This window comes from Sinocyclocheilus rhinocerous, unplaced genomic scaffold (assembly GCF_001515625.1).
Source record: "Sinocyclocheilus rhinocerous isolate Xijiao unplaced genomic scaffold, SAMN03320098_v1.1 scaffold594, whole genome shotgun sequence".
Lineage (NCBI taxonomy): Eukaryota > Metazoa > Chordata > Actinopteri > Cypriniformes > Cyprinidae > Sinocyclocheilus > Sinocyclocheilus rhinocerous.
In genome coordinates this window covers 2,254,652-2,265,832 of record NW_015645059.1, presented here as the reverse complement: position 1 = coordinate 2,265,832, position 11,181 = coordinate 2,254,652, and the positions used below count along the sequence as shown (strand labels likewise).

The 11,181-nt window shown below is 41.7% G+C and overlaps 1 protein-coding gene across 1 annotated transcript; it reads left to right on the top strand.

The window, feature by feature from the left end:
- Positions 1 to 1,153: 1,153 nt before the first annotated feature.
- Positions 1,154 to 9,694, top strand: LOC107705272 (patched domain-containing protein 1-like). The gene is made up of 3 exons (XM_016508500.1): positions 1,154 to 1,537; positions 4,175 to 4,838; positions 7,953 to 9,694. The coding sequence occupies exons 1-3, from the start codon at positions 1,190 to 1,192 to the stop codon at positions 9,602 to 9,604; spliced, it is 2,664 nt and encodes an 887-aa protein (XP_016363986.1). The 5' UTR covers positions 1,154 to 1,189; the 3' UTR covers positions 9,605 to 9,694.
- Positions 9,695 to 11,181: the final 1,487 nt, after the last annotated feature.

Sequence of the window (11,181 nt, the reverse complement as noted above, 5' to 3'; positions counted from 1 at the left end):
ATCAATGACACGCACCTCATAGATAATGGAATATACAAAACTGTATTTGCGCATTTGAAACTGTTTGTAAGTACACGACCAGTTCACTGTTAAAAATACACCGATATGTACTGGATTCATCCTTTCTAAGACGCTGTGGAGATATACAAAGAGAAAAGTGACTCGTTTCAATTACGAGAAACGAGCATATAATTCCTGGCACTCGGATCAACGACGCATTTATGGAAATTGGGTCTCTCAGATGGCATGAAACGGCAAAGACGTGACTGGTAATAATTCAGAACCATCTTCCTTTCCCTGTTGAAAAAACACACAGTTTAAACCAGACAGATTTTTGCCACTTTTCAGCTCGTCGTGCCGGTTTAGGGGTTTTCTGTCTATGAATATAACCTGTCGCTCCCTTAAAAAGTGAATTGCCCAGGGTGCAAATTATGGGGTGGGGAGGAGGGGCGTTGGATGTTGACCCCAAAATTAAGGCTTGAACCCCATAGGAAGTCGAAACAAATGGTTTGATGGTTCTTAAAAGTACGTATTTTTACATAACTGTATATTTCAAACGAAGTTTCAGTTAAAGTTAGATTACAAATAAGTCAGAATTGTACTAAAATACACAATTCGTGTACAGAAATAGCGTTTTTCTGAGAACATAGCAACGTTTCGCTACTCGAGCGCTTTCGCTTCTCGATGTGCGATGGTACATCGATAAATCATAATAGTCTCATTATTTATGACTTCATTATAGATTTGCATATGACAAACCATTTCAGCGTCTTGTTTAAAATGTCTTTGAGGTATTTACAGTACCTAACTCTACAAACGACGCCAAATACCGTTTGGGTTGAGCTAAACGAACCTCAACCGACTGCGCCCCAAAATTACTGACAAAATACTGAAAGAAATGTCCTCCCCTTTGAAAGTCTCTGAATAATGCGCACACTGATATTGCCACATGCAAACAATCACCCAACGCAGCAGCGTTTCGAATGCATTTTCATTCTGACTTATCTTTTTTCTTAAAAGTTAAGTAAATGCAGTACTAACAAAATGTCTCTGAGCCAGAAGGACCTGATGATATTCAACGCAACGCTTCATCATTTCAGTGATCCAGCTGCGTGGGTTGAACACTGATGCTCCGGATCTCTAATGCTGATGCTGGTTCATCGCCCTTGCGCTGTTGCTGCATTCTAGGATGTTGCGACAAGTGTTGCACGAAGGGCTCAGGACGTCATTCCACAAACTGGGCCACTTTGTCGCCAATCACCCGGTGTTTTTCGCCTCCGCGCCCGTGCTGATCTCCATCCTGCTGGGCGCGAGCTTCAGCAGATACCGCATAGAGGAAAACGTGGAGTACCTGTTAGCCCCCAAACACAGCCTGGCGAAGATCGAGGGGAACTTGGTGGATAGTTTGTTCCCCGTAAACCGATCCAAACACACGCTCTACTCGGATTTGCAAACACCCGGCAGATATGGCCGGGTCATCGTGACTTCGCGCAGAGGGAGCGTGTTGGACCCTCACCACGTTAACTCAGTCCTAAAGGTGAGCGAACTTTCTCTGGAGTAATTGCTTTGTTTCAAAGTTTAAAATGTTGCAATAATGTTGTCAGGACTCAATGAAGCATTATTTTATTAATTTAGTTACTTGTTCGCAGATCCAACTTTTCCCTGAAGCTTATTACTCATATTTCAGAGGTAGGCCTAAATCATGTAAAGAAAAATCACATGTTCCTGAAATCTATGATAATTTAATATATTATCTCATCTCAACTTAGTCCTGCTTTTTCCAGCACTGTTAGATATTTGCATAAAAAAATTTTTGTTCTTATGTAATATCAATATCTAGTTCAGCTTTTATACTCGGAAGTCCTTCTTTTCGTATTTTATCAGTTCAACAATGTCACAGGTTCTGCTATAGCGTTTATTTATTTATTTATTTTACAGATTTACGTAATGCTTTGGCTACATTCACAACATTATGTGAATAACTCGTTGCACAAATTGTAAAGAACTTGTTTGAGGTTTTTAGATAATTTTCTTTATGCTTTAAGTTGCTCCTATTAATATCTAGCAATACAAAAAAGAAAAGAAATTCAATACATTTAATACATGTGTGATATGAAAAATAAGTATGGTTATTTTTGTCAAAATGCTTGATTAATCAATATTTATGTAATGTATGTTAATTAAATATTGTATCTGATAGTAGTCCCATAGTAAGTGAGAAAATGGTAGATAATTCTGTAATCCATAATTGTTTATTTTATTTATTTATCTTGTTTATTTTTTATTTATTTTTTTGTCCCAGTACTCAGGAATCACTGGAATAATAACTCTGACAACATGTCTGTCCATTAAAACTGAACAAATCTGTAATTTTAACTCCCATGTGATACAGGTGCTATGATATTAACTGGATTTCAAGGAAAGTTCTCTTCCCATGGCTCTCCCCGGATCATATATATTTTTTAATATTAGAATAATTTCATCCAATGTGCCGGTCAGAGTGTTAGCTTGTGGCCTACTTTATCTTGCTGTAACACAGCTTCCCAATCCAGATCCAAAATTCACTCCACCAGACACCACCAACATGAATGATGCTGGCAACTTCTGCTTATACTGTACTTGCAAGAAATCTTAAGTTCAGGCAAAAACCAAATGAGCACCTCTTTTTGTGGAATGCAGATGAAATTGTGGCTTCACATTTCATATTGACATTTTGCTAGCATAGACACTTTATTATTAAATGCAAAGTACTCACATCATGTGCATTTAGTCTCATCCTTTCTAACTGGAAACATTCATTTCAATTTTCCTAAGCTAACTGAACTAAGCCTGAGCTGTGAGCAGCAACCACATCTTAAGAACTTTTTAATATTCACAATGCATTGTATAGTCCAGAAATAGAACAACAGGTCTTGCTATAACCTTGTTCACTGTATCACAGACCACCTTTGGAAATGAGGTTAGCTCTCCTCTGCTGAGCCATGATTTGATAGAGTCGAATGCAGCGTGACAATCGCATATTCTGAGATCTGATCTGATTCTGAAAGAAGGAAAAATCACGGTTCAAAGGACTTGAGGTGATTATATTCTGTGTAGTATATATAGTTTTTTCTACGCCTTTTGTTTCCAATGCATAAAGAGCAGACAGCCCATTTGGAGTGTCCGTCTAGGTCAGAGACTGTGGGCATGCAGATGTCATGCTTTAGTCTCCAACTGAGGGTTAATTATCAAGCTTGAGCAATTAGAGGCCTGATTGGTGTGTGTCTGACATTTCTTTGCTGCTCGAGGAGGCCGGAGGAGCATTGGAGGAGGCAGCCTCCCCCGGTGATCTGAGTCTGACACAGTCTAATCAGTCTGACATTAATAACGCAGAGAGACTGACCTCAGAGGACAGTCAATCCTCCTCTCACATGGATTGCCTTGGAAGAAAGTCGAGAAGTTTTTCTTTGATGTTGTGTTTGTGTTTTTAACAGGAAGTAAAACTGTTGGCAACATGCTATGAAAAAAAAAAAGTGACATGCTTTTTTGTTGCCTGGCAACAAGATAGTTGCAACTAAATGCGATGAAATATTTACATAATCACATACTTAAAATTTACTCGAGTATTAAACATTTTAATTTGAATTTATTCCTAATGTTGCAAGAATATAACACGCAACCATTCAAAAATTTAAGGTCAGTGCATTTCACCTGTTCTTCTTTTTTTTTTTTTTTTTTTTTTTTTTTTTATACTGTTATTCAACAAGGATTCATTTAATGGATCAAAACAAACAGCCAAGATGTCACAAAATGTTCTATTTCAATTAAATGCTGTTCTTTTGAACGTTCTATTCATTAACGATTCCTGAAAAAAGTTTCACGGTTTCCACAAAAATAATAAGCAGCACAACTGTTTTCAACATTGATAAAAATAATGTTTCTTGAGCACAAAATCAGCATATTAGAGTGATTATTTGACATTTAGCTTTGCCTTCACAAGAATAACATTTAAAAGACATCAAAATAAAAAAGTAGTAATTTTTCACATTATTATTGTTCTTGTTGTATTTTTGATCATACTTTTGAATGGTAGTGTATATCTTTTCATTGACTAAATCTAATTTAGTTAATCTGCATTTACCTGTACATAATTAGTAAAATCTCAATTTTTTTATTCCTCTTTTTCCACCCCAAGCTACACAACACAATCACTCAGATCCAGGTTCCTATGCTGGGATTCAACTACACCTTTGCCCACCTCTGCCTGTTGGATGACAGCAAGAGCTGCATCGTGGATGACATCCTACGGGTTCTGGAGGAGATGAGATCAGCACGGGCATCCAACCGCTCAGTACCCCCTCTGCATTACCCTATCACCAAACTCAAAGATGGGCGGGAGGCCTACATTGGGCACCAACTGGGCGGAGTCCTGGCAGGCGGAGGGAGAGACGGGGTGCGTTCTGCTCGAGCCCTTCAACTCACATACTACCTGCAAGCAGCCAGCCCACTGAACGAAGTGGTGGCTGCCACCTGGGAGCTGCTGTTCTGCAAGGAGTTGGAGAACTTTGGAAAGGCTCATCCAGAGCTTAGCCTATACCCCTTCACTTCCTCTTCTCTTCAGAGGGACTTCCAAAGGACCAGTCGGGTATCAGAGAGACCGCTGCTCTTTAGCCTGGCTGTGTGCCTCTCGCTGGCCATGCTGTGCTGCTCAATGCGAGATTGTGTGCGTACAAAGCCTTGGCTGGGTCTTCTGGCTCTGGTGACCGTCAGCCTTGCTACACTCACCTCTGCAGGCATTTTCAACCTCACAGGAGGGAAATACAATTCAACATACCTGGGCATCCCGTTTGTCATGTTAGGTGAGATTTTATTACTCCTTCCTGTCCTCCTATAATGCAAAAATGTACAACACTGTTCAAAAGTTTGGTTCATTGAAATAAAAAAAAAAGATATTTTGTGAAATATTATTACAATTTTTTAAATGTAATTTTTTCCTGTGATGGAAAAAACATGGCAGTTCGTACATATTTTATGAGGTGACTAATTCGTACGACCTCACTCATACTAATTTGTATGATTTTTGCTAAATCGTACTTATTTTACAAGCTCTCCAATTCATATGAATTCGTACGGATGACCTACCCCTAACCCCGCCCCTAAACCTACCCGTCACTGGAGTGTAGATAAATCGTACAAAATACATACAAATTGGTTGTGAGATAGCGTTGGTTGATTAGGTACTCAAGAAACATTTCTTTTTATTATCAATGTTAAAAACAGTTGTGCTGTTTGATTATTTTGTGGAAACTGTTTTTTTTTTCAGGATTCTTTAATGAACAGAATGTTTTAAAGAACAGTGTTTATCTAAAACTAAATTTTCAATTGCAAAACAAAATTTGTTACTGTCACTTTTGATTAATTGAATGCATCCTTGCTGAATAACTAAATCTAAACTTTTGAATGGTATATGCATCATCCCAGTGATTTGTGCTGTTTTCTCTCTAATCACTAGCCGCCATTGCTGTTTGCATATTCATTCTGTTCTTTTGATCTTCCATTTACATACTGTGACTGCTTGTATTTTAAAGGACTGTCAGGTTAAACGACTACACCTTTTTGACTGGCCAGAAAGCTCCACACTGCACTTTTGTCAAGGTGTATCATTAAAAATGAAACGCTCCACATCAAAGGAATTCTTGATAGAGCTCAACATACAGCCTTTAGAGGAATTCCACCCCCTTCTTTTGTCTTCTGTCCATGAGCCATTCTGGGTGAATCAACTGTGTGCTTGTGGAACAGATTCACACGAGCAGATTTCTTGCGACTAATTACCAACACGCATACATGCATCCTGACAGATCACATCCATTTAGCTCGCTCTCGTTGGCCATCTCTTACACACAGCAATTAGTGCCACATGTGGGAGGAGGCTTCTGTTGAGAAAATAACAGGCTGGGACAAAAGACAGAAATGAGAAGAAAAAAAAATGGAAAAGAAAAACAAGGGCTTGGGAAAAAAAGACAAGAAGGCTGAGAGACGATGCGTTTATATTGACCCCCGTGCCACCCACTCCACAAAATTACTATTGCATTTCTATCTCAAGAAGACTGACATCTGTGTCCTTCTTACAATGCTTCTACAGTTCAATCCCAACCTTGGCAATTGTGCCACTCAATGTCAGCAATCTCAGAATTCTCCCCACTGGTTTCCAATCGCAGCCCGAGTGACAGCATCTCCTTACAGATCTCTCCTACAGAGCACTTTCTGTGCGTAAAAACAGAACTTGCCAGAGCCACCCAGTGTCACAGCATATCAATGTCATTCCAGGTTGTTCATACTGGGTTAAATGGGGTTCAGAGAAAAACAGGGATACAAGTACAACGCAACGGATGTCTGACAAAACAATAGGCCTTATCTCTGTAGGCCACCGGCCTTTTATTTAAAACAAATTCCATTACAAGGACATTAGCTGTCAACTGGGATCATCTGACAGTCCTCTGATGATAATGGAAAGATGGAAGGGGAGAGATTTCATAGGCCATAATTGCTAAGATTAATGTCATGTTTATGAAGAGAAAAAGACTGCAGTGCATCTTGGGAGATGTTCAGCAGATAAAGGACTTGCATACTGAGAAACAGTCTCTGTGTGTTACATTAGTATTCTTTATTTTGTTTTGAGATGAGTGGAAATGAAATAGTTCAATTAGTAAAGAGGAAAACATCTATGGTAGAGGCAGAGAGCGAAGGCAAAAGTGTGAGAAAACAGCATGAGAATAAAATTACAGTCTCTCTCTCACTTTGTTTGTCTTGCTCACAGAGCTTGATTGTTTAGTTTAGCAACAATCTCCTCTTACTGCCCATTAGTTAATTTGAGACCTTTAGCTCTGCCAAAAATCAGAACACTTGAGTCTAATCGTGGAGGCCACAACCTCAGGCCAGTGCTGTATGGTGACTCTGCTATCTATTGTGCCATGCACACATCCCAGGAATGTGTGAGAGGCAGTACTGGCGATATCGGACCGAGGAAACCTCCGTCATAAATGATGAGTCACTGATGCCGTGGCAACCCTGTAGGTGAGAGCCATCTGCTCACTCTGCCTGTATGAGCGAGTGATGTAGAAAGCTAGAGAGGAAACTGAAAAAAGACCAACAGAATGTGAAAGCGTGAGTTAAACGTGTAAATGTATGTTATGGTGTAAGAGTGTTAGCTTCATCATGGTGACTTGGACCCCGGGATCCTTTATGTCAACTTCTAAAAGTAGGCTGACCCAGTTTGCCTAATGTCTTGGGCTTCTGTGCTTCTATAAAGTCCCAAGGCTACAGGGGTTGTCAGCCTTCCTCACATCTGTAAGGCTTTCTCCTTTCATCAATTTTACATGACATGTGGCTATTGTGTGTGAGTGTGGCTGAGATTTATTTAGCTACAAATTCATCAGCTGTGAAGATGGAGGAGAAGAGAGTGGGCTATAGTTAGATCATGCTCTGTAAATAGAGGTGGTGGTGGCCAAAAGGCTTCTTTGGCTTTGCTTTCAAGACTGAATCCTTTCTTTATTTTGATTTGATTTTCCTGTAAATTGCACTGGTGAGGAGCTATAAATTAGGAATGGTGTTTTCTATAGGCTACAGTATGTATAGACTGAATTGAATTGGATTAGAATTAGATTTCATTGATGGATGTATAAATGTTACAATGCATGCTAAACACTTTTTGACTTAGCTTTGTCCCAAAAAAGCAGTGCCAGAGCCAGAGAAAGAGAGCATCTGTTTTTCCCTCACATCCATTGTTGCGATGCAGCTGCAGAGTGACTGTCTTGTCACCGTTTTGTTCAATTATTTACGTCTCCTCTTTTCCCAGCAGCCATTTATGTCACTTGAAAGAGCTGCCTGCCAAAATCATTCCAAGCTATGCTTAGACCATTCCAATTCACGTTTATAAATCACTGAAAGACATTTTCTCTCTTCATCTCTTCCAGGTCATGGCTTGTTTGGCACATTTGAGATGCTGTCGTCTTGGCGTCGAACCCGCGAGGACCAGCATGTGAAGGAGAGGGTTGCTGCTGTGTTCTCTGACTGTATGCTGCCCTTCACAGCTAGCACGGCCTTGCACGTGGTCACCTTCGGCATCGGGGCCAGTCCATTCACAAACATTGAGGCCGTGCGTCTATTTTGTCGAAACGCCTGTATCTCAGTCCTCTTCAACTACCTCTACATCCTCACCTTCTACGGCTCCAACCTGGTGTTTGCCGGCTACCTGGAAAACAACTACCGTCACAGTCTATTCTGCAGGCGTGTACCAAAGCCTGAGTTGCAGCAGCAGAAGCCGGCGTGGTACCGTTTTCTCATGTATACACATTACAACGAGGAGGCAACAGAAGCAGGACCACTGCATGCTTACGAGAGTCACCTGCTGGTAGCCTTTATGAAGCGGTACTACTGTGACTGGATCACCAACACCTACGTCAAACCATTCGTGGTTCTGTTCTACTTGGTTTATGTTTCCTTTGCCCTCATGGGCTACCTTCAGGTGAGTGAAGGGTCAGATCTTAGTAATGTGGTTGCCACTGAAACAAGCACTATTGCATACACCCGTGCACAGCAGCGGTATTTCAGCAGCTACAGCCCCGTGATTGGCTTCTACATCTACGAGTCCATTGAGTACTGGAACACGAGCGTGCAAGAGGACCTACTGGAATACACTAAAGGTTTTGAACGCATCTCCTGGTTTGAGAGTTACCTCAACTACCTTCACGGGCTGAACATCACCACTAGCCTGTCACGCAGCAACTTCACAGAGCGCTTGCGGTCTGGCTTTTTGCGCCTACCCCGATATGTGCATTTCTCTGACGATATCATCTTTGCCAAACGTGCGGATGGGGAATTTGATGTGGTAGCCTCGCGTATGTTTCTAGTGGCCAAGACGACAGAAAACAAACGAGAGGAGATGTCTATCCTGCTGGACACACTAAGGAAGTTATCGCTGACCTCCAGGGTGAAGTTCATCATCTTCAATCCATCCTTTGTGTATATGGACCGTTATGCTTCATCTGTTGGAGCACCCCTGAAAAACTCTTGCATCGCTGCTATCTTTCTGCTCTTCTTTTCCACCTTCTTGGCAGCTGACCCACTGGTGAATGCCTGGTTGACTGTGACAGTAGCCTCTGTTGAGTTCGGGCTGGTAGGTTTCATGACCCTGTGGCGGGTAGAGTTGGACTGCGTCTCAGTGCTGTGTCTGATCTACGGCGTGAACTATGCTGTAGACTCCAGTGCTCCGCTGGTGTCTGCATTCGCTCTAGGCCGGGAATCCACCCGTACGCGCTGGGTGAAACTGGCTCTGGAGCGACATGGAGTTCCTGCCCTTCAGAGCTACTTGTGTTATGGGGCTGCTCTGCTCCCTCTCGCGGCCGTGCCCTCAAATCTCACCCGCACACTCTTCAGGTGCCTCTTTCTCACCGCCATCATCACCGCCTTCCACTGTTTGGCCATTCTTCCCGTCCTGCTTACCTTCTTGCCTCCCTCCAAGAAAAAACGGAGGGAGAGAAAGAATGCTGCGGAAAACCGGGAGGAAATTGAGTGCGTGGAGATGGTGGACAGCACACGTGTGGTTGATCAGATTACCACTGTTTGACCACATGCCCAAAAGAGAGGTAGTCCGGAGGATGTACAAGAGAGAAAAAAACAAAACACCCCCAGGGGGTGGCAGAAGGGAGAGTTAGCCTTTGTGCAGCTGGGCTTCCAGTTCCCATACTCAAAAGCCTCTAGATGGCTTTTAAAGTACTTTATGGGTGTTCTTTAGTATGAGGCCTCATTTTAAACAAGGCTTTTGTTTGATGATAAAAAGCAGATGAGTTTGAGGTTGAGCCATTAACAATGGGTGTATCATTGTCAGGGTAAAAGCCCTATGCAGGTTTTGCTGCAGCTCAATGAGAGTGAGGAAGGCTACACTGCTGCACAGTTGCAGATAATCACAGAGGGGGGCTCCTCTGGTCTGCAGTATTACAGCAGCAGTAGAGCGGAAACAGTAACAAGCAATTGCTTTGACAAGGTGTAGATAGAGACTTACAATGTTTCTGATGCCCCAAGAACCATACTAAGACTTTCATGGGGCACTAAGCTAAAGACCAAGCAGCCATATTCATATCTGCTGATAGCCATGACTTTAATGCGCCCAGTGTTGTCTCTTCTCAGAGGTTAGATTTTTAGTCTGGACCATATATTTGTCTTTTGGTATATGGCGGTATTAAAAATACATAGTACTGTATTTGAAAAGTATTTTCACTGACCATGGTGAAAGTCACCTCCCCCACCATGACCAATGTCTCAGAGGCATTTATGGCTCATCTTCCATAAAGGAATGTATAAGAGAGAAAAAAATGGGCAGGCGAAAGAAAAGGACAGAAGGGGGTGGGGATGCGTCTGAGATATACACAGAAGCAAGACTCTGCTGACAGGTTGGTATGCTGTGCAATGCTTCCATGGTAACTCTGGTCACAGTTTAGTTGCATAGTGTATGTATAATTTCCTACCCTCTAAGTTCAATAAGGGCATTGATTACCAATTAAGTTGTACTGCAGTGGGGAGTATACTCTATGAAGGATTTATCCCTGCTGCTTCTTGCTTATTTTGTTTGCCTCTAAAAATGCTGAAAATCACCTTGTCACAGACAATGCTCTTTATCAATATGCATGAGCCAGAGTCCCTTCGTTTTCACCCTCCTTTGCCCTCTGTGTATGAGAGGCTTGAAAAAAATATATACAGAGACCTAGAGCAGAAAGAGAGCATAGGAAAGGAGCATCTGGCCAATCAAATCCACTTACTTTTCAAATTCTCCTCAGTCCCAAAAGCAATTGATATCAAATCAATAATGAGGTAAAATAGCATCCCCTTTAGCTCCCGACTCTTACTGTTTTTGTGCAGGGATTAGTGCTTTAAGGCAGCTGGGGCGGGGGTTGGGGCATAGGGTTTTTTCAAGTCCCCTTTCTCAAGCACACATGTGGACTGTGACATTGATATTTATGATGACTCTGGCATAATAGAAAGGTTATGTTGCAGCTTGTGAAATATTGCTGAATGCATAGCTACAGATAATCATATCAAGGACAAGAAAGGGAAAAAGACACTTAGACATGCACATGATTGGATACATTTGCACACACACTTAATGTGGCAGCTGTAAAATAGGCTTTTTTTTTATCATTCCCCCAC